General features: G+C 45.8%; 2 protein-coding genes across 2 annotated transcripts; one reads left to right on the forward strand and one right to left on the reverse strand.

Annotated features, from left to right (window-relative positions):
* Positions 1-899: 899 nt before the first annotated feature.
* On the reverse strand, positions 900-2,000 carry LOC134504139 (protein phosphatase 1 regulatory subunit 3E-like). The gene has a single exon (XM_063313180.1). The coding sequence runs from the start codon at positions 1,955-1,957 to the stop codon at positions 929-931; it is 1,029 nt and encodes a 342-aa protein (XP_063169250.1). The 5' UTR covers positions 1,958-2,000; the 3' UTR covers positions 900-928.
* Positions 2,001-10,569: 8,569 nt separating this feature from the next.
* Positions 10,570-15,272, forward strand: C11H16orf46 (chromosome 11 C16orf46 homolog). Its single transcript, XM_063312813.1, has 2 exons — positions 10,570-10,820; positions 13,747-15,272. The coding sequence occupies exons 1-2, from the start codon at positions 10,596-10,598 to the stop codon at positions 14,845-14,847; spliced, it is 1,326 nt and encodes a 441-aa protein (XP_063168883.1). The 5' UTR covers positions 10,570-10,595; the 3' UTR covers positions 14,848-15,272.
* The last annotated feature ends 8,683 nt before the right edge of the window (positions 15,273-23,955 follow it).

Raw genomic sequence — 23,955 nt, forward strand, 5'->3', positions numbered from 1 at the left:
GATATGGTTGTCCCTGATATTCATCTAGGAGAAGATTTCATTTAAGGGGAAAGCGATGGGGTAAATTCCACCAAAGGCCGGAATTTCAAACCACCTGGGCAACTTTTACCTGGGCTGTACCATCTCAGATTCAGAAAAAGGGTCATATGGTGGAACAGGCTCCCCTCCCCTCCCTCTTGAAATCCTCCCCTAGAAAAGGGACCTGTACAGGAGAAAGCAGAAATATTTGCCTTCATTCTCACAGTTTCCATGATGGAGGAATTTTATTTTCTTCTAAGACAGGAGGGAGCTGTTTTGGCTGCCCCCTGCCATTCTAAATAGCAGGGACCAGGCATTTCAAGGAGAAGTCAGCTATTTAATAGGATTTACTCAGGTTAGGCATCCCTAGAATGGCAAATCAAGGGGCTGGAAAAAGGAAGAGGTCTCCTGCAGGTTAGGTAGGGGGCAAGTCAGAGATGAAAAGGAACAACTCAGCCCCTCCTGACCTCTTGGAAAACGCACCCCCAAAAGGGAAGGAAAGACATAATGTACTTTGAGTCAAGCTTGACTCCAGGTGACTTGTCCCAATGTTGACTTCTACTGGTTGTCAATTTCCTCATCTAGCCTACTCCATGGGATTTCCCAGTGGTCTCCCATCCAAGCACTAACCACACCACGCGCAGACAAGGCGGGACAGGGGATGCCCCCGTCATGCCTCTCCTCTGCAACGATTTTTCCGCGCAGAGTTGCCAACCGAAGAGCTGTTTTCCACGTTAGCAATAAAATTACAAAAAAAAAAAAGGGGGGGGGGTGTCGCGTCCACCGCTTCCGCGCTCCTCGATCCTCCTCCCCGTCCCATCTCCAAGGGACGCTCCTGCCGTCACCCCGTCGAAGAAAGGCGCCTGCTTTTCTGTCGGGGCGTCCCGGCGAGGCACGAGCCAAGCCCGGTTCAGATGAAGTGGATCCAGGCGCCGCCGCCATCGGGTTCGTGGCTGTCGGGCCGCTGCCTGCCGCGCAGCTTGTAGTTGTGCCCGTCGTTGTTGTCCCAGTACTCGGCGTCAGCCACGCGGTAGCGGACGGCGAACTCGAGCAGCGTGGTGCCGGCGCCCACGGGCAGGTGGAAGGCGAAGCGGTCCGTCTGGCCGTCGTGGGCGGCGGCGGGCGGCGGCAGGTAGGCGGCGGGCACCTCGTTGCAGCTGGCCCAGCGGTTGAGCGTGTAGCGCACCGAGACGGCCTTCTCGTAGGCCAGGTTGAGGACGCGCACGGCGCCGCGCAGCCCGGCCGCCTCGGGGCGCACCCACTCCAGCCGCACCTTGTGCTGCCGCACGCGCTCCGCGAACCCCGCGCCCGCGCCGGGCTGCGGCGGGAAGAGAGGCTCCAGGACGGGCGCTGGCGGCCCGAAGAGCACCGGCTCCAGCTCGCCCAGCGCCGGCGGCTTGCGCGTCTTGAGCAGGTCGGCGCCGCGCGGCTGCGGGGTGGCGGCGAGCGGTGCGGGTGGCGGCGGCACCCGCGGCACGTCGGCTTGGCAGAAGTGGCGCACGGCGGTCAGCTCCAGCCCCAGCGAGTCGGCGAAGCGCACCGTCTTGCGGCGCGACGGGCTGTGTTGCAGGGCCGGCCGGAGGCCCCGCTCGCCCGGCGTGGGCAGCGACTTGGCGCGCCGGCGCAGGGTCGGGCTGGGCGGCACGGGCGGCAGCGTCGGCTCCCTGCCGCGGGAGGCCGGCGGTGGCGACGGCAGGGGCGGCGAGGGCGAGCGCGGCGGCGGCGGCGGCCGGGCCGCCTCGGCTTCGCGGGTGACGGGCGGCGAGGAGGGCGCGGGCAGGGGCAGCGGCTCCACCGCCTCGAGCTCGGGGCTGCAGCCGCCCTTGCACTGCTCGGCCAGGCTGCCGTAGAGGCAGGCGGTGCAGCTGAAGTTCCGCGGGAGGTAGAGCCGCGGTGGCGGCGTGGGCACCGACGCGTGCAGGGAGCCGGCCTTCTCCATCTCGGCGCTGCGGGCGGGCTTCCTCGGCGGGGTCACTCGGCGGCTCCTGCCGGCGCTGCTCGGCCGGGCATGGCTTGGCTTGGCGCCTCTCCCCGCGACCGCGAGCCGCTCGGACGAGGGTCCCCGCGGCTCCCGCGGGAGCAGCGCCGAGCGGGGGCCTGGAGCGAGCGCTGCTGCTGCTGCTCCCCGCGGTGGCGGCGGCGCTGCGATTGCCGGCGCGCCGCGGCTCTCGGGCGGCTCGCTGCCTCTGCGGCTACTGACGTCGCGGAGCCCTGCAGTCAGCTAGAGGCGCGCCGGGCCGCGGTCGGCCTCGCCGCCCCTTCGGCTCTGCCTCCTGCCCCCGCCTCCCTCGCCGGCTCGGGCCGCTCGTCCTCCGCTGCCCTCCCCGCGTCCTTCAGACGGGGATCCGGGCGAGGGCGGCGCGTGGGAATCCCCCGCAGGGGCAGCCTCCCGCTCTCCGCGGCCGGGCCTACGTGGCTTGGCGGCGGCCCCGACCCGCCAGCCTTCCCGTGCGAGCGGGCTCCGCTTCGGCCGGCGCCATCCCTGCGCAGTCGCCAGCGCTGGCTCTCCCGCTTTGGCTCGGGGGTCCCGGTTCGGGACAGGGCCCCTTTCTGCAAGAGGGCGAGGGATGGGACTCAGACGGCTTAAACCGCAGTGGGCGATTAGGGTGGCGAAGATGCTCCCCGGAAAGAGGGGAATTCCTCCTGTACTGCAGCTGGCTGGCAAACTTGGGGGAACAAAACGCAGTTCCCGTTTACAGACGAAATGATCAAACGCGAAGGACGCCCTGGTTCGTGGGACAGGCAGAACACGCACTACCCATTTTGTGGGAGGCTGGTGAAGTTGTGCCAATCCAACCCTCCTGTATTCTTGAGGTTTTAACTCAATGGCGGTGACGTAGGAAATGGGAGAAAAATCTGGGCAGTTGGTGGGAGGGAAAACGTGACTTTCATCTGAATTAGAGGCATGACTTCAGTAGAGCTGATTTCCTACTTCTGAGTCACTTCCCATCTGGACGTTATTCTAGCAGTTGGATTTTGTAGAAGTATCCTATAGAAAGCTGTAGGTGCCCAAATCGGCATTTTGGGGTGGAGAGTGGAAGAGATCCTGGAAAGAAATGCTTACTGCCCTTTCTCACTCTTAAGGAAGTTCAGGGAATAAAGATAAAAACGAAATATTCCTCAATGAGAGGAAATCCTGGAAGCCAATTCCCTGGTTTGTGCATCTAGGCCTTTTTAACAGTCTTCATTAGTGATCTTGCACTAGCAGATTCAGATAAAAAGGACATTCAGGGGTGATTTGGGTGGCTAATTCTGGAGGAAGATGCTTTATTGTGCAGCTCCCCTAAAGTAGTTTGCAGCCTTTGGCCATGATAGAGGCCATTCTCCCCTGGCTGCAGATGGAGCTGTCTAGTTCCTTGCCTCAAGCAGCGACTATTTTCAACACCTGCAAGCTGTGCCTTGCCAAGGAAGCTCTTCTGGAACATCTAGAAACTGGGGGGTGGGTGGAAATCTAAGTGTTGCAGAAATCTAGATTTCTATCCTTTGTATCAACCTGCATCCTTTTCATCATCATGCAATCGACATCAACAGTGCCATATACAATAAACTCTTGATTTTAACGGACAGACCCTAAAATTAACAGTCTGTTGGAGAGGGAGGGGGCACAGTGATTTTTTTTTAAAGTCCACTTTGTCTTCTAGACCAAGTTCCATCGTATCAAGGTTCTGCTGTACTTCCTGTTTGTGGTGGGGATCCAGAGAAGGTGCCAATGGTGGAATACCATTCTGCCATCTTCATGGCAGAATGGTTTGGTCTAGTGGTGAAGGCTCCAGGCTAGAAACCAGGAGACTGAGTTCCAGTCCGGCCTTAGGGCATAAAAGCCGGCCGGTCGCTCACTCTCAGCCCAACTCACCTCACAGGGTTGTTGTTGTGGGGAAAATAGGAGGAGGAAGGAGAATTAGGTATGCTTGCTGCCTTGAGTTATTTATAAAAAAATAATAAAGGCGGTATAATTTTTTTTAAAAAAATACTGAGATGGGATCCTCACTAGAGCCATTCAGTCAATCACCATGCCAAGGTAGCAGTGATGAGTACATGCTTTCTGTCACCTCAGCCATGTTTGGGTGATGCTCTAAGTCACCAGAGGCAGAACACAAAGCCTCCTTCAAATGGTGCTTTGTTCCTGGGGATTCCCTGAGCACATTGCTTACTTAGCAACAGTATGGAAGTGTTTGCCACTGCTTTTTTCGTCCAGCTGATTAAAGATTTCCAATAATGTGCATATATTTAAACCGGGAATGGTGAACAGGATATTAGAATCACTTAAGCATTTGGCTCAAGTAGAAAGGAACATTTTAGCAAGTTATTCAACCTGTCAGAATTTGAATTTTTCTCTTACATTGCTAAGTCTCACAATTACAGTAACCCTTAGGGATTATAGGTGAAAGGAATTCTGATTACAGTGTTATTTAACGCCTCTTCTTTTCCAAGATTCTATGCTAATGGCTTTTTTCAATTTTTACTGAATATATTTGATTCTACTCTATTTATTGGAGGGATAATTGAACATTTAGTAAAGACTTCACAGAAACCTCTTCTGAATTTTTTTTTGACACCCCCCCCCCAAAGTTTCCCATGGTTTTTTTTTTTTTTAATTAGAAGATTATATAACCTTGCTTCAACCTTGAGTGGTTTCTAGGCAAACTCAGCAAGCCATGAAATGAAGCCTTAGTTTTTAAAAAATAAATGACTAGGAATAGCTAAAACGGGCATTTTATAGTAGCAACACAACAGAACCAGACACGATCTCTCTTTTGGTGTAGGATTTTACATCTTCTCTAGAACAGTGTTCCTCAACCTCAGCAACTTTAAAATATGTGGACTTCAACTCCCAGAATTCCCCAGCCAGCATGGCTGGGGAATTCTGGGAGTTGAAGTCCACATATTTTAAAGTTGCTGTGGTTGAGGAACACTGCTCTAAAATATTCCTAGCAAACTCTATTGCTGTCAGCTGATGATAGGCAACTGGGTATCATCCAGATGCTTCAGGCTAAACCCACAATCTCTTGCCATCAGCCTTGCTGGCTGGCCAGCAGAAGTTCAACTTGGAGGACAGCCACGGGCCATAACTTCAGAACAACTGCAGAGGCAGCTTGCTGCCAGCCCTAGCTCTCTTCATAAGATTGGGGCCCAGGAAGGGTAACCCTGAGTGCAGAATATAAACAGCGGCCAGGCTTATAGGGGCGATTAAGAGCTCAGGTTGGCCTTTCCCAACCTGGCTTCTTCCTGATGTCGCCCAACGCATTGATGGGAGCATATTGAGGGAGAGGGAACCATGTATCATTTATGAGAGAAGCCATTTAGGGAAGCCAGGGGTTTTCAGTAGATGTGACCTGTCCTTATTAAGAACCATTGTGCACCCCTTGCCTTGATCCTCCAGCAATAACTAAGCAGCCACATCTTTCAGTTGAAAGGTTCAGATGGGGAGTTGCTACATTTTTATTCCAGTAGTGTTGTGTGGTCTTCCAGATTTCCCCCCCCCTCAAAGGCTCGTTTCTGACATGCAGGAGATATTAGGGAACAGAGAAGATCTAAAAGAAGGTAAGCCAAGGGGTTCTAAAAGGTTTTGGTTCACTTTTCATTATGCCCTAGCGTTTTGCCTAAAGCATGGAACACCCCTTTGCCTGTGTAAATATCAGTCATATCATTGCTCCCCAAAGTGGTTTCTTTGCAGAAATGTTCCTGCTAAAAGCGCAGGATTAAGAAGAGGGTGGTAGGAAAACCAGCAGTCTCAGGTTGAGAATGAAGGATCTGTTCTCCCTCCCTTTCCCTCTCCTCATTGATTCATAAATCCCCCAACCTGGCATTCTCCAGATGCTTTGGACCATACCTCTTTTAAGTCTACTCAGAACAATCAGTGGTACAGGTAGTCCTCATTTAGCAACTGCCTTGTTTAGTGACCCTGCAGTGACTATGGTGATGAAAAAGTAGCTTTACAACCAATCCTCAGATTTATGACCTTCACAGTTCTGTAAAGGAAAGGAAAGCTGGTAAGATCGTAAGCAGTGACAGTTTCAATTAGTGACTGCTTCGCTTAATCACCGAGTTGCCGGTCCCAATGGTGGTCACTAAACAAGGACTACCTGTGTTCAAGACTTGCAAAAATTGTAGCAGGTTAACACAAAGTCCAGTGTTGTATTTCCCAATAGTTGGCTTGCAGTATATACACCAGGATTACAACTTCCATAAAAATTACATACTGCAAGCCAACTATTGGGAAATACAACACTGGACTTTGTGTTAACCTGGTTCGGAAGACATGGTTTCCAAGCAAATTTCTGAGTACAGCTACAGACTTATTTTAATCAGGAGAATCTCCACCTACTGCTTTTGGAAAAGGTCTTGTGTCACCTGAAATATTCAGGAGGGGTAAAGAAGCAGAATTTGTAACTGAGCCAGCATTTGATTAACTAATACAGTGTTTCTCAACCTTGGCAACCTTAAGGTGCTGGCTGGGGAATTCTGGGAGTTGAAGTCCACACATCTTAAAGTTGCCAATGTTGAGAAACACAGCTCATATGTACAGATGCCACCTACACTGTATGGGAAAGGAGAAGCCCGGGTCAACTGGTGAAAGAGAAAGCCACTGCAATTCCTGTTTTAACATTAGGTCTGTACATACCATAATCCTCTGCGACAGATGTCACAAGTTAGGGTAAACAAGCTCAGAGCCTGTTGCATTAGCTAAGGAGAAATGTACAGACTTTTTAACAATGGAAACAAACCATCATTTCAAACTGATTTTGGTAAAAAAAAAACTTTTATTGTTTATCGCTTGCCAAAAAAGCTCTTTTGCGACTCATGAGGATTGTGTTTTGCTAATCGTGAAAATCATGGAGCAATTAAATTCTTGCTCATACAGGAGAGGGAGTAAAGATTAGTAGGAGGTTTACTTTGATCACACTTCTACTGTTACTTAGGCTAATGAGACATTCACAACCGCTTTCTGCCTTCAAAGAAAATGTTCCATGCTCACAACCCCACAGAAAGCTGAGCTAACATCTCCTAGGTGACACTATTTTGGTGACGCATGGTCACATTTTGTAACTACTATTAAATTCCGTGCTTTTCTAAAAAGGATTTTCAGATGCGCTAGATTCCAAACGATGTGTATCTGTTTAATTGCATTTCCTATATCAATTAATGTTTATAATAAAATCTCAACATTTATCTAGCCCTTGTTTAACAAAACCCTTAACGGTTGAACTGCAGGCCTGAGATAAGTGGACCAAGCTGGTGAGTTCATGATCACAAAGGAAAATTTTGAAATGATATCCCAGTAGCCAGGGGTTTAGCATACTACAGAAGGAAACAGGAAGGGTGGGGGAAAAAATCAAACGATTGATTAAAAAAAGAGATTCACCAGAAAATATTTATGATTGAAATATTTTTATTCTCCCATTTAAGAAAAAAATCCCCACTTTCGTTGACGTTTTGGTCAACCATAGTGATACTCAGGTTGTGTAGCTTTTTTGTTGTTGCCATCTGTTCCTTTTTATGACTGTACATTTTGGAACCTCTCTCCAAAAAACAAAAACAAAACCCTCATTATGGATTCAGCTTGTCCTTATTTTTAATGGTTATGAGCTCAAGGAAAAAAACAGCTGGAGAACAAGAACTTTCACATAGACAATTATAGGTTACTATGCTCACAGTTGATTTATCACAGCATCAATCATAATTGTTTCAAACTACAAACTAAACCCTGTTTTGCCTATGTCATATGGGTGGGAACCCTAATTTTTGTTGGTGTGTTGTGATGAAATGGAAGTACTGATCTTGGATTGGATGGGAAGTCAGGTCAATCATCTTCTCAACTCTCCCCCACCATGACATTCACTGCTTGACTGTGGCCTTCCATCTGCTATCTCGTTTAATTTACCGTACATGGTTGTGGTGGGATAAAGTGGACTCATCAGCATTTCTCTCCTGAAAAGAGGAGACAACAGGTTGGGGGTCGAGTACGGTATTAAGATACTTTGAACCCTCTGGATTATTAGTAGAATTAAGGTAGAGCTTTTAAATGGACATGTTTGATCACTGGGAATCATTTGGGCGTATCCAAAAGAGATTGACATAATTTTATTTAGAGCTCCTTATATGCCTCGAGCCCCTTAGAAGGAAAGTAGGACATAAACGCAGTATAATGAATAAATGGTAAAGTCCTACCGTATGCAACAGTTTTCCCCATGTCCTGGATTACGACTAGACTTGGCTAAGGGTTTTGGACATTGTAGGCCAGCGCATAGGAAGGGCACGATTAAAGAAAGCAGCTATGAATGCTAATCCGGGATTAAGTCCTAATGACCTTAATAGGACATACTTAGGGGCAAATAGGCAATGATTCTGGCGGGGATGCCCATTTTCTTCAGAGTACCAAATCCTGGTAAAACAAAACTAGCGCATCTGGGTCAACTTTTCTAACCTCGCCCATTTTCTAACCTCAGCCACAATATTAGGCATTATGCTGGCATAACAATGACAAAAACAAGACTTCCAGGTTGCAAAGAATCGGGGGTCTGGTAGCCCCCCTTCCTGCTAACCCATTTTATTAAAAGGCACAAGCTGTCCTGGGCTGCAGCTCACTTCATCACCAGAGCTCACTCTGTGCCTCTTATGACCTGACGACAGCTCAGGAAAGCCCCCCCCCCCTCCCTCCTTCCACAAAAAACTAAGGAAAAGAAGGATGTATAAAAGGTATAAAAGAGAAAAACTAAAACAGAAAGAGAACAAAAACGTTTTGAAAAATGTGTATTGGCAGACATACTGTACATACATGGATAAACTGAAGCCACGATTCCTTACAGGCCCCCTTCTCTCTCAGTTTATCCCCCGATCTTCTGCCCTCCTGGACTTCCTGGGTTGCAAAGAGAGGGGCTCTGTAACCCTGGCCTGCCATCTGAAGATGCTCCGGACCTGGGATGGGGATGGGGATGAGGAAGGTGAGACCTCCTCCTCCTCCTCCCCGAAAGCCCCCCCTCCACCGAGGGGCTCGGCCCCTCCTCCCCGCCGGCTGCTCCCGTCGCCCGGCAACGGCGGGGACCACGACGACGACAGAGGCGGGGGGCGGCGCGGGGACTGTGATCGCATCGGCGGCCCCGTCTCCCCCGGCAGCGCCGGCGCGCGACGCCAGCCAGCCGAGCCCGTCCTCCTCGGCGGCCGCGACGTCCTGCTCGCCTCCCCCTTGAGCGGCGGAGCTCTCGGCGGCGGGACACGGGCGTTGCGGAGGGAAGGGAGCGAGCCCGAGGATCGGCCGGACGGCACGCGGGATTATGGGGTGAGTCCGGGGAGGCGAGCGCGCCCCTGGGCGGGTGCAGAGGGCCTCCCCCCCCCGCACCACTTCCTCCGAAAGCGGAGGCAACCCCGACCCTCCCGGAGCTCAGAGGCTCCTGAGCACGGGCAGAGGGCCGCCCCGGCCGCGGGAGCGCCGAGATGACGGTTGTCCCGGCCGCGTGCAGAGTCTCTGCCGAGAAAGCCGCCGCAGAGGAGATGCTCCTGGGCAGCGGAAGAGCGCTGCCAAGGGAACGGCAGCCCTGCCCCTGCCCGGCACGGCTTCCGAGGAAAGCCGGGGACAAAACGGGGCCCCTTTCCCTCCAGCCCCGGACGACAGGATGCTCCTGAGCAGGCGCAGAGTGCCTTCCCCACAGCAGGGGGGAGTTGAAGAGGCCCTGGGCAAAGTGCAAGGGTGCCTCTGGCCACGTTCCCAGAAACCGTGTGTGTGCGTGTGTGTGTGTGTGTGTGCGCACACGCACTCAAGGCCATCCACATGTTCTGCCCTGGCACCTGTTCAAGCCATCACCATTTGTGCCCTGGCCATAGTAAGATGTGGGACCCTGAAGGCCAGGCGGCCGGTGGAGATTTGTGGGGTCAAAGGGGGGCTGCCCCCCAAGGCCCTCTTGCAATGAGAGGGCCAGAGCCTTGGAAGGGACGGCTGCTGAGCTAGGATGAAGACAGAGGTGGGAGAGGAAAACAGGGACGGCTGGGCCAGATCCAACCAATCCCAAGTGTTCAGCTGGTGTGAACATACTTGCTCCGTCTCTTGGGAATCAATGGTTTGCGTTCCAGTAGGAATGTCGGTTTAAGGGAGGGTGGGACAAGAAAGACCTGGGGATGTCCCCAGCCCACAAGAGGAGAAGCCCCAAAGACCTTCGAGAGACATCCCTGCCCTGGATTTCGATTCGCCAAACTCATGGGAAGGAGGCCTTACTTCATCCACATCAACCCTGAAAGGGGGCAGGAGATCTGTCCTTTTATCATATTTGGTGTTTTCGGGGACAGGGGCTGGAGCTGGGGGTGCGTTTAAGGAACAGTCTGTTAAACTGTGCTAAATATTTTTCTCAAGAGGAAATACAGGGTAGAGGGTCCTATAATAAACATTATTTAGCACATTTGTTAGCCCACGAGGCTATTAAGAGGGAGTACAGCGTTCAAGACAAAGGTTACCCGATGATCTGTGCGCTACGGCACCAACAAAACCCACTTAAAACAATAACAAACCGTAATACCTGCTTTAATTCCTTTATGCTGATATAAAACCCATAATCCTCCACCCGTAGGCAGAAGGCGCGCAACCTGCAATGACAGCAACTGTAATGAATTCCCCTGGACAAAGCCAAAGTGAAAGCTATTCCGAAGAAGCCGCTGCAAAGACGAGAAACGTGGAAGTCAGGACTTGCTGCATCTACCCAAATGAGAGGCGGGAGAGGAATCAGATTTACACGCTTTTGAGCATCAGCAATAGTGTAAAGGAGCAAGAGGAAAGGCCCTTGGAGTGTGTGAATGGAACAGGATGGGAGGAAGCAGTAAGTGAGAATTTAGGTGATGGCAATTCTTACTGTGAGGCAGCAGGGATTCCTTTTTTTTTTTTAAAGTGCAAAAATAAGGTAGTCTATTGATATGTGCCACCAATCCCTTCAGCTGTTTCAGTTGTTATCTAAGCCTAATAAGTCATAATAGGTCATTCCCATACGCTTGTGGTTATCTCCTGCAGAAAAAATGGGGATCTGTTAAACTTTTTTGGGGGGGGGGCAAGGAAGGCCATGGAGCTCATGGGGAGGGCATGAAACTCTGGGGGGCATGGAGGGCAGCAGCTTGCAGGACAGCTTGGCTGGAATAAGCTAAAAAGGACCTGGGAAGGAGGGAGGCAAATGCGGGGAAGGTGAATGGGGTCTGTGGGGGCTGAGTAGGGATCAGTGCGCTTCCACATGTGCGTGCATGTTCCAAAGACAGAGAGAGATGGGGAAAACGGAGTTGGTCAGCAGAGGGACATGAATGGAAGTTGCAAGAATAGATCTGGGTAATTCACTAGGGACAATTAATTTGTGGGGGAGCGCTCTAATAACGTTGAAGATGGAAGTAATTTGAAAAAAAAATTTTTTTTTTTTTAGATTAATTGGCTTGTCTTTGGCGAAATCCGTGTCTTATTTCTGCTATTGGGAAGAGTAAAATATGAGGCTTTGCACCTGTAACGGTATATGAGACAGACCTTGGGAGACTGGGTGAAGAGACGCTGCCAAGGGAAGGGTCAGGTAAGAGACAGCAGAGCCCACGGCTGGATAGTGAGCAGGGCAAGAGGCCCAGAAGGGACCCCCGCCCCCCCCCCCCCGTTTCTCAGGCGGTAAAGGGGATGTGGGGGGAGAGAATTGTATTTTCAGACTTGCAAGGTTGATGTCGGCCTCGTGGGGTAAACCAGACAGGAACTACAACCGGATGAACTATTTCTACTTTATTGTAAAGCTACATTGACAGAATCTTGCAGATCTGAAAGTATAATCCCTCCCTACCCCTGGTCTTCCTTACAGCCCTAGAAACTAGGGAGGGTCCCTTCTGAGCCTCTTTCTCCACCCGTTATGCAGCTGCAGGCTATGCGGTCTCTTACCTTACCGTTTCCAAGGCAGCATCTCTTTGCCCTGTCTCCCAAGGCCATTCCCACATACCATTACAGGACCTGAGCAGCACTCCTAGTCTCTCCCTTGTATACAATGTCTTGAACAAGTATCCTGTCCTCTGCATCCAGCCAGGCCCTTATGACAGCCATTTTGTGACTAGCCACTACTTTATAGAAGTTAATCAACTGGCGATATGTAATTCATATTACACCCCACCTTCCCCGTAGTTTCTGACTAGGAAATCTGAAGTCCACTCACTTACACATATGATCCTGCCCAAACATTACAACATTAACTAAAAGTTTTGCTTCAGATGCCTCCTACTTCAGAGGGTAGGAGGGTGAACACAGAGATAGCAGTTTCTTGGTTGTAGAATATTATTTCCAGGGAGACAGGTCTGGCATCTGTTCCGAATCTTATTTTTTCAACTGATACGTAAGGACTGTTCTGGGCTTGTAAGGAGAGGCACAGGCTGTGTGGTGGATTTCAGCAGTGCCGCTGGTTCTCAGGAAGCAGGGAGCACATTCCAAGGAGGGGAGTGAGATAAAACACAGTCCAGAGCTGGAACGTGGGAGGACTAAGGGGTTCAGAGTAGCCCCACCCTAGGGCCTCCCAGGTTATTTTCCCCTTAGGTTAGGCAGAGTAGCTTTAGTCTGGCAAGATTCTGTCTGTATGGTGTGAGCAAATAAAGAACCAAAGTTTGGCTGGATTGATTCCTTGTCGTTCTTGGGCTGGGCCTGACACCTTGGCTATTGTTAGAGGTGCCTTTCGTTGAGGCGGCAGTTTTTATTGTTTTCGATACGGCTTGTTCGTGAACTTTGCGAGTGGCTTCACTTTTTGAAAAGTGGGATAAAAATATTTTAAATAAAATTAAGGAAGCCAAATGAATACAAACAGAAGCAGTCTGCAGTTGTTGAATGCTGTCAGAGACAGCCCAGGATTTTTATACTATAGTGGGCAATTTCAGATTCCTCCAGTTGTATATGAAAGGGAGGACACGTTACAGGTAAACAATCGTGATCCAGAAAACAGACGGTTGTGTGCGGTGATCAACTTCCTTTCGGCATACAGGTAGTCCTTGACTTGCAACCATTTGTTTAGCGACCATTCGAAGTTACAACAGCACTGAAAAAAGTGACTTACAACTGGTCTTCACGCTTATGACCACAGCAGCATCCCTGCAGTCATGTGTTCAAACTTCAGGTGCTTGGCAACCAGCTTGCACTTATGACGGTTGCAGCGTTCCAGGGTCACGTGATCGCCATTTGCAACCTTCCCAGCTGGCTTCTGCCAAGCAAAGTCAATGGAGGAAGCTGGATTTGCTTAACAGGTCATAAAATCAGGCACGATTAACAACTGCTTCACTTAGCAATGGACGTTCCAGTCCCAATTATGCTTGTAAGTCGAGGACTACGTGTAATCTTTCAGGGTCTGTTCCAAGGATACCATGCTTCCCTTCCTCCCTGGAGCAGCCTGACATTTTGGTGCAAGGTAGTATGCATGATTTTAAGTAGAAAGAGGGAGAACAAATGCCATGAGAGTGCTAGGTTGGAGCCACTGTCAAATCCTGAACAGTGCTTCATTCCAGATTTGCCAAATGGGTTGCTAAATGCTTCCTTGGATAAATAGAAGTGATTTTGAACAGTCTCAGAACTTAGTTCCTACCGCATCTTTTCAAATAATCCAGTCGACTTGAATTTTAAGTGTATAGTGCTTTTACCAGTACATTTCATTATTCCGTCATTTAAAATTTCATTGGTTAATTATGTGCCATTTTCTAACAGCTTTGGCCCCCAAAAGAGTGCCTTTTTGCTGAGCGTTCCTCCTTTTGCTTCTTCAGGTCCAAAGCTGGAGCAAAACAGCCCCATTTGCTTGCCTTCAATCACAAAAGAGAGCCAGAAAGACAAGGACAAGTGAGTCTGTCAACGGATGCCTCTATTGCTTAGATTTGACGCAAGGTGTGGAACAAGAGCCCAAGACTATGGTTCAAGTGAAATCTGATTTCAAGTTCAATACAAGCGCCACCATGAGGAGCACGCCAGAAAAACAACAGACTCTGCTTTATTCTCATACAGCCGCAACTACTTCTTCTGCAACAGATGAGTCTAAAAAAGAAAGAGATTATAGCAAAATGCACTCTACTCAAATGTCCCAAGGAGAAAAGAAAAGAATTATCTTAAAAGAAGCCCATGCTTCTCTAAGTGAAAAAAAGTTATTTGTCATGAAAGAGAACCTGCTATTCCCAGCAGAAAAGAAAACAGTGCCAATAAAGGAGTATAATATTCTGTCTCCAGGAAAGCCCCAAAGTCTAGAAACAGTCAAAGGCAAAGAGCTAAGGAGCCAGGAGCCTCTTCTGGGTCATCAGGCTGGCACTGAAATGACTGCTAAAGCATCACTGGTACTGCCACCTCTGAAGGATACAGCTCTCAGAAACAGCCTGGATAATTCTCCAAAGAAAAGTAAGATCGTTAATTGCCAGGCAAGTGAGAAAATGTTCCATGCTTTTGCAGAGACCGTATCCTGCCCTCAGTTTTTTAAGCCTAAGGAGGAACCAAGGATACACGCTGTGTGCAATGCAGCGAAAGAGCAAGTGAAAATGCAGGAGTTTGCCTCCTTCGTCCCGAGGCTTTCCAAGACGTCCTTTCTCTCAAGAAACTCGGATCAGGCCTACTGGCACTATGATTTTTTGCCAGATAGGAAAAGCGTAGCCATGACCAATTCCGTTGCGCTACGAAGACACAAGCATCTCCACAGCACCCATTTCCTGCACGCAAAAGGAACGCATGTCGGCAAAGCCAGTGAAATTAGAAGCAGGAGTTACAATGGAAGCAAACAAGGAGATCAGGCAAAAACCCAGGAGATCCCACTGCTTTCTGGACTATTCCCTTCCTTAACGGTCAGCCGTGTTGCACTAACAGCATTGCCTCCTAGGCTGACCTGACTTCTTAAATTGTAATTTAGTGTTGAGATGTTAATAGCTTTGGCCTGTGTGCTCTGTATGGGAACAAATACTGAAGGTTCACTGTTAAGCAGACAGGATTATTATTATTATATCATCATCATCATCGTCAGAGACAACATCTCCTTACTTCTGTTCAAAAATTAACTGTCTGCTGGTCTGTTACTATATAACAGTGATTACTGTAGACACTGAGCCTTGAAGTGCTGTGCTGTGCTGTGCTGTGAGGGGACACCTCATTGCAATATTTGTCATGGTTAAAAGTGTACGCACCCAGCTCATTTAGGATAACACTGAAGAGGGAGTGTTAGCACTGCCAACCTCTTGTGCAGTGTTTCTCAACCGTGGCGACTTGAAGATGTGTGGAGTTGAAGTCCACACGTCTTCAAGTCGCCACGGTTGAGAAACACTGCTCTGGTGTGTAACTATAAACCGATTCAGATTGTTTTGTGGTCATTGGGCCATATATGTGGAGAGGATCATTGCAGGACCAACAGGACATGCTTTGTCTCTCCTAAGGGTCTTTGACTCAAATCTTGCCTTGTTTTAAAGCTGCACACTTAGAGCCTCCAAGACAAGCACAGCTCGTAAGTTTAACCGCTGCCAAGTACCTGGTAGGTTACCATATGTGGTTTATGAGCTGTGTTCATCTTGACTGGGCAGTGCTTCACTGAACAGAACCTAGAAAAATGCCCTCCCATCTTTAGGTAGAAACCTTAGCCACTTTTAGGTGCTGTTAAGAATTTAGTTTTAAACTTGCCTTTTGATGTAAATGTTTAAACAATTTGTAGATAAGTCAATATGTGAACAAAATATTTGCTTGTTGGGTTTTTTGTCTTTTGTTGTTGTTGGTTTGTATGTAATTTTGACTGATATATCTTGCTTAGGACTTTTCTTCCCATGCCAAATGAGGTATCTCACCTTGTTTTATAGTCTAGATAGCTTTAATAAAATACTTTTCTGTATGCACAGTGACAGCATGTTCCTTAGTATTTCAGCTCAAGAGATTTTCCTGTCAACAACTGCCATAATTATCTTACACCTTACCTGGTGTATTTAGAATAACAGAAAGGTAATGCCATTTCTGGATATCAAACTGCAGGAATCCCTAATCTCATTCTAAAATCCTGATTCGGGGAATCCATTTATATTCAATCAGCTGTCAGATAGCCTTTGAAATAATTCTCAGAATCATCTTGCCAAGCTCTTCTTTTAGCTTTAAGCAAATGAATACAGTCCTAGAAACATGCACTTGGAGGGCTTATGCCCCAATAATTTGAAAGTGGCATGGTTATACGCCATAGAAAAGGATATAGAAAACATGCAGGCTTGGTTGATAAAATGCATCGGTTGACATTGCAGCTACTGCAGACAGTTCCATTCTCTGGGATCTGCCACAAAGCTTGCTGTTTGTCTCCATGAACAGTAAGATCCTATATTACATTGGACCAGGAAAATCCAGGCCTGCCTATGGTATGTTACAAAACTGGCCATAGCAATCTCAAGAGTGAGATAATCTGTCCTAAAAAATGAATTTTATATTAATTACAATGGGTGTGGCAATGGCACCACTATCAATTTTGGAAAAAAAAAGGTCAGAAATTAGAACTGAACTGACATCATGGATGAGAGATGAAAAATAAAATAGTAGCTGCAGTCCAGAAAAAAAAAAGAAAAACTGTTTTGTTTTTACATACGTATCAAATAAAGCCAAATTAGGGAACCACGCTTAGCAGTTTATAGTTTTTTGTATCTATAATAAACAAAAAATCAGATAGGGGATCTGATAACGAGAATATTTAGAGTGGGACATTACTCCTAGATAAAAGCATGATCAGGATTAACTTAGATATTTCACTTATTTTGGGGGGAGAGGTTTAAGGTGGCAATTTTCTACAGACTTGTTTGGTGTAAAACTTCATCCAGTTTGACTAATTTCTAAATAAACATACATCTGTATGCCTATGGAATTAGAGGGAATCATAGGTACCTAACACTGTTTAGTCGAAGACCCTATTATTGTTTGCTTGCTCTCCAAAAAACCTTTACAATTTGTTGCTACAGAGCTACTTAGATTTTAAAGTAAAATACTTATTTAAAATCTACATATACGATACATAGCAAATGCCTTACTTTCAGCAGCATACATGCACATGTGCACACACACTCTTTTCAATTCTCCTGAAAATTAAGTAGATTTTAACATAGCAAATGAATTTTTATTGACTGTTTTGAAAAGACATTCTGACATATGCAAAAAGGGGGAGAAAAAAACCCCCTACAGTATGCAAAATGGCAAAATATAGACCTCCTCTTTAGATGTACTAACCAATTTGAAATCACTGACTATGGATGGAAACCAGTTCTGTAAAGCTGAAGACTTGTTTTTCCTGATAATAGCCTCCCATGCTAACCAGGGAAAAAACAAACAGAGAGGTTTCAGTATTTTACTGTAAATAAACAGACCAACACTAAATTAAGAAATGCCCACGGCAATTTGTAGTGTGGCATGGGACAACAGCTCTTCAGAAGGAGAGAAAATCCTTGTACACAAAAAGACATATTCTACATACACAGTTAATCACGCAAATGATTAATGTAAGACCTTTATGTTAGCATCCTTAATTTTGGGGGCTCACCAAGAGAGCACGATTAATTTCTCAGGTCCTTGAGATCCATTAACCATTATCAACCAGTTCCAGTGAATAGAGAACTTCAGTGTGGTGGAGAGATAGTATTTTTCAAGCGAAATCCTTGTGGCATGGGAAAATGTTTTAAGACACTATGGCAAAGTGTCCAGTTTAAAGTGTACCCAAATTCATCACATTAAGGTCTGGAAAAGTCATAGTTTCGGTATAGCTACAAGTTTCTACACACTAACGAAAAAGGTTCCCTCTTTTTTTCACTAGGAACAAAGCTGGGGAAGAGCTACTCCTTTCACGTGCTGTAAGATCCAAAAACCACCCAAGGAGCCAAGAGTAACTAAAACAGTCAAAAGTGTATCTCACCAGAGTATGTCAAAGGCTCTTAAGAAAAACGTGCCCTGGGTAACACAGCCAACCATGGATTGCAAATTCAGTGAAGGAGAACCCATCTCAAGCAGCAGAAAGCCTGGAGTTTCCTGCGTCAAGCCCTACAGCTACATCCCAACGATGATGGCCAATGCCGAGGGAGAAAGGGTAAGAGGAAAATTAGACTCTATTCAGACATTCCTAGGTGAGAAAAGGACCTTGCCAATAAAGGAATATGAAATCAAGTATTCCCAGCACACGGAGCGTGAAGTCCTGAGTGTGCCAAAAGTGATCCAACACAATCCTCCCAACAGCTTGGGCTGTATCACTTTAAATGCACTGTTAGTCTTCAAGCCAGAAGCTGGTGTGATCAACTTGCATCTGGAGCCCCCTGCCAAACCTAAAGCAGCGGCAGTCAAGAGAATTGACAAGGGGGGCAGCACTTCAACCAAAATCCTCTCTCATAGCTATGCTGCTACAGAAGTAAAGGAAAAGAATGAAAACAAAATAGGTATGAATAATACGGTGAAAAAGCAAATACAAAAATCATGTACCGCCCTCTGATTTGTCCATGATGCTCAGGTATTTTTCTTGTCCCCAACTGTGACTTCTTTCCGCAGCACAGAAAAACCAAACTGTTACAAACCATTGCTACTCTATTGGCTAAACAATATAGGTCCCTGTATGGTCCTCAGAGATTATTTACAAGGACAGCAGCATCTGTTGTAGGCTCTGATCTTTAATTGATAGAATTATTAACATGAGAGTAATAATTGGCAGGTGTCAATTTTAATCAGAGAATCCAAAGAGCTGCAGAACCCAAAGCATTAAGTAGTTGTGTTCATGGGCACTGGAACTGTTCAGATTCCCATGCCCCTTGAAAAGTTCCCCTTTCATTTAAGGACTGAGGTGAGCAGTATTCTTCAAGATACAAGGAGCTACGGCCGAAGGAAACATTGCCTTTCTCTCCATGGAAGCAGTTTGTAAGACCCCAATGCCTCAGGAGACACGGAATGGAATTTCAGTGAATTATGAACAAACATTCAGAAAGATAACTGCTATACCTAATACACCTTTTCCCCCAGCTAATCATCAGTGGATACAGTTTGGATAATTCAGTAACTCAGTTTTGATTATGCCAAATATCTTCAAGAAGCAGCTAAACTCCCAAGTCTATAGCATGCTAAGAAATCCAAGACTAAATCAAGGAATACAGTTGTTCAGACATTACTGCAGAATCATCAGGGACTATACTCTTAAATTTAATTTGAAAATGGATTTAAGCTGTTTTGCAAGGGAGAGACACCTTAAACACATTAATTGATACAGAATTATTCAATTAAATTAGGTACAGTAATGGGGACAAATAGAGAGCGCACACACTTTACAACATACATATTGAAATCATGAAACCAACAAATAAGGCACTCTGCTGTAGAGAAGCTTTCCAACCCTGAGTGTTCTTGCAACATTGGGACCATAATTAGAGTGCTAAGCCCATAATGTGGCATGTTGAAACATGAATAGTCTTTTTATGGTAACAGGGAGCCTTAGCATAAGAACACTTGACACACTGTATTTTGTTGCTCCTTCCTGCTTGTTCTGAAGGACAACAGGGATTCTTCTAACACTCGGGACTTATTCAAAGTATTTTAGAATTATTTATTCCTTTCCCAACCTACAGGTCAATGGCAGTTGTATAGATGTCATACATATCTGTGATACTCATGGCCTCATTACTGTTATCTGATAACCTTCTGCCCCACCGAACGCCCAGCGTATTTTGTGGACTTCCTGAAAATAATGGGGTTTTAAAATGCCAAAATTTCCAGAACAGTGAAAATAGGTTGATCATAATCAAAAATTGGTAAGAAATTAAATATATTTAATTTAGTTAGACTGTACAGATTTGTAAAAGCTTCCCTTGGTATTTTTGCTTAATAGATCAACCAAGTCATAAAATGGTATAAAAATGTACAGGTCTAGGATATATAATAAACATAATATGAAAATAGATGTTTAGGAAGCATGAAATGTTTCTGTGTGTGATAGATTAACATCTCCACTGATAAATTATCCCAAGCATTTGCATTTTCCGAGAGGATGCTGTTTAAAGGGGGAAAATAAAGCTGTTTTACAGTGCACACTATCTTTGAATAATACCTGGAAAATACTGGAGTCTTAGTGATGTTTTGTTTTGTCATTTTTATTTCTATGAAGATCTTGATCAGAAAACTTTTTTCTAATATGGAGAACATAATTATCAATATTTTTTCACAGACATCTCCGATATTCATTTATCCAGCTGCAGTTGTTATATACTGTTAGTACTTCCTTGCGGTATTTAAGCAGCCTTCCTCAACTTGGTGTTTTCCAGACTGTTCTTCCCCAAATGTCTAGCTAAGATGTGAATTCCCAAGTAGTGGAACACTGCATTACACAACATGCCAGTGTGACTATGATTTCTTCCCATCATTTAAAACAAGAGAATCCCCATTCATATACCTTTAACTATTCCTCTAAAATACCATCTATTACATACATACAGAATTCAGTCCCCCTGAATGTAATGGGCACTACTCCTGTAAGAGTATTTAATAGTGACTAATGACCAAGTGCAGAGATATTCTTGTCCCTACATGTTTTAATCCCCTTTCCAGATCCAACCATCCTTTTTTTTCAGAAAGACACATACAGAATAAACAAGAACGGATACCAGAGAATAACAACTGCTTTTTCAAGAAAGGCAGGAAAACTTTGGTATGTTAAGACAGAAACATGTTTGTTTGGGAAATACACATTTCATCATGTGCAAGTGGGCCCCTTTCTCGATCAGTTTCATCCAGGGCTACTTAAACTCAACATATTTGCAATGTTATGTACACTATTCAGCATGTAAACCTCCAGTGCACAGCAAATTAACAATTTTACTGAGGAAAGCATGAAAGAGGAAACTGCACTGGGCCAAAAGCATTAAAATGTCAGATATTTGTGGGAATATCTAACGTTTCCTCTTTGCAATTCATCTTGATTAGCTGGCTGCAGGTGAATGGGCTTGTATCTAAGTACAAAAAAAGGAGAAAAAAAAAAATAGAAGTTTGTGCAATTTTAACAGACAGATTTAACAGTAACAGTCCTATCTGATCTTCAGGAAACCAAGCACAAAGTTGAAGTGCAGAAGTCAAATTTTTTTCCTAGCCCCAAAGGAAAATAAGACACACGCGCGCCCAAAATTTGGCAGAAAGGAAGCAGCGGTGAAAAGTGAACAAAAATGCGGTCACCTCTAGTACACAGCCAGCAAAAGCTCAAAATTCCCCTTAAAAGGAAGAGGCCACAGTAGTTATTTTACTTGCAATTTTTTATCACCTGCTCCCTTCCTCTACTTCTCAGTGATGAAACTGCAGTGTTTCCTTACCAGAAAGAAAAAAGTTACTGGCTGACAGTATAAATCTCACTTCTAATGAATAAACTGGGTGGATCCATCACTTCTCAGGCAATTAACAATGGGTGAAAAGACATAGTTCACAGGTATTACCCAAAAGAGTAAGCTTCTGAATAGACCAGTGTTTCTCAACCTTGGCAACTTTAAGATGGGTGGACTTCAACTCCCAGAATTCCCCGGCCAGCATATGCATATGCTAGCTGGGGAATTCTGGGAGTTGAAGTCCACCCATCTTAAAGTTGCCAAGGTTGAGAAACACTGGACTAGACCATAATTTCAGCCTGCAGAGGGTGCTGATTATTGAGTAAATGCTCCTCCCTCTAAACAACTCCCTGTCTATAGAAGGATGGTTGTTAAACCTGTTCCCCAACAAACCAGCTTTCTAACCCCAACAAACCAGCTTTCTAAACCAAAGCTGTTTGTATAGAAGTGCATTCAGGGATGTGACCTGCAGCCAGAGCCTCTGTACTACTTCCTCCAGAACCCAATCTGCTTACTCAGAACCACATCCTAGTCAGTTTTTATGAAAGCAGAGGACTACAAGATGAGGTTCAACTGAATATGCATTACAGGTCACTTCAGGTGTATAATCAAAATGGAGTCAATGGCTGACACTTAAAACTTTTCTGGCAACTTTGCAAACAAACGAAAAGGACATGCCGGCCCCTTTGAATGGATGTGACAGTAATAAATATCATCCTACATCCTGTGGTGGGTTAACTGATTTCAAAGGCCTCCTCTGAACAGTACAACAGCGTTGTTTTCTCCTGCCAAAATATTACCCAAAGTTACTTCCCACACATTAGGGTGCTGATTTCTATTTCTTGTTTATTTCACCTCTCCAACCCCGTCCAATCAGCTCCAGAAGCCGCTTTCCACATTTCCACACAGATGTTCTTGTATAACTTCTATCTGAGCAATAGACGGTGTGGGGTGATGGAAGATACCCATTACTGGAACAAACTCAACATTTCTTCCCAGCACCCTTATAAAGCAGATATTGATAATGTGTGATCTCCGAATCCTGCTGAACTCCCTTCAGTTCTAACCAGCATGGTTAATAGTGAGCGATAATGGAAGCTGCAGTTCAGCGACATCTGGAGGATCGCATGTTGCCAACCCACTTTAAAGGGTGAAACTCAAGAATCGAGCCTTTTTTGTAAATAACTCATTTTCTTTTTACCAAGCCATTTTGGGTTACCTATTACAAGAAAGCAAGACAGCCAAAAATGATACAGTGTGTCAATCTATACACAAGAGTTGTGACTACACAGTCAAAGGCGACGAGTCCTAGCGACAGACTACACAGACTACAAGTCTAGCCCAAGGAGCACAGAAGGAAGAAATTTCCCCTTTTCCCCAACCTTAAGAACAAATGCACGGATTGACACAGCAGCTGAAAAGGATCCACGAGGGCATAAAAGTCAAAATCTGGTCAGTACCAGAAATAGTTTATTTCTATAAATAGCGCCTTAAAACAACCGTCAAGCAACAGATTATACATCAACATGATTTCCACTGAACCAGTGCCACTATTTTTAAATAGCAGGGTAGCTATCTGATCTTTTGAGCAAAAGCCATGTAAGTGCAATCAGATTAATGCACAAATATTTGGGTATATCGAAACACAGCTCGATGATTTAGTGGGATGAAAGATTTTGCTGTTATGTCCTGACGCTCTCCCAAATCTACAGGAAAAACATAGAGGCTTCTTCCTTGTGAAATACGAAGCTATACCAACTCCCTTGTACAAGCAATTGCTCTTTGATAAAAACCACCTGTATGATACATATGTGTACATATGGACATATACAATGTTTACGTACTAATGCTGTCATTACGTTTCTGCTGTCAGGCACTTTGACAAATCTGCATCTCATCTGAGTCCTTCATTTCCAAAACAGTGACAAGGAAACCGGCCTGTGGAGTGAGCCACACCGTTCTGAATTACACAGACTTTTTGAAATTTGCCATTCTTTATCTTAAATAATTAGATAAGCAATTAAACTGCTGGGCTGCCCACAGCTCAGTGACTCTTCGAAGGCAGCCTGTCAAAGAGACATGCAATCTTACTAACTAAAGAAACTTTAGAGGGACTAAGGCCTGCAGGGATTTAATGAAACGTAGTATTTCTCCTTAATAAAATCTTGATCCTAAACCAAACTTTGTGGAAATTCCCAACAGAAACATGTTAAATGGTTCTTTTCATTTTGCCTAATCATTGCAAGAGCCAGAATAAATAAAATCACATCATTTGGGCCTGTGGAAAATTACAGTGGCGCTTGGAGAATCCAGGGTTCAACAGAGTATCGAAGAATTTACTCACCCCCACCAACGTAGTCCAAATGTGTGTTGAGATCTTTGATAAAGAACTTTAACTGCATACAAGTCACCTGGCCCTCTGGTAGACTGTTCTCCTGTGGTATCTGCAGATGTACCAAATGACTTCACTGAACTGACAACCTGTTCTTGGCTTTCTAAAGAACTGTCTTAAATCAATGTTTCTGAAGCAACTATTTTAATATCAGCTGACATATCTGTCTCTAGAAACAGTGCGCAGGATCTTTAAATGGTGGAGTGGAAAGAATTAAGCCCACCAGAAATAAGGGTTAAAAAGAAGCAGTCTCAGTCAGCACA

The sequence above is a fragment of the Candoia aspera genome, chromosome 11, assembly GCF_035149785.1.
Source record: "Candoia aspera isolate rCanAsp1 chromosome 11, rCanAsp1.hap2, whole genome shotgun sequence".
Lineage (NCBI taxonomy): Eukaryota > Metazoa > Chordata > Lepidosauria > Squamata > Boidae > Candoia > Candoia aspera.

Excerpts from the sequence above, each read along its gene's own strand:
- LOC134504139 (XM_063313180.1), bottom strand. The coding sequence starts at position 1,957 with ATGGAGAAGGCCGGCTCCCTGCACGCGTCGGTGCCCACGCCGCCACCG.
- C11H16orf46 (XM_063312813.1), top strand. The coding sequence starts at position 10,596 with ATGACAGCAACTGTAATGAATTCCCCTGGACAAAGCCAAAGTGAAAGC. Across the intron at positions 10,821-13,746 it reads GAACAGGATGGGAGGAAGCA|GTCCAAAGCTGGAGCAAAAC; the intron begins GTAAGTGAGAAT and ends TTGCTTCTTCAG.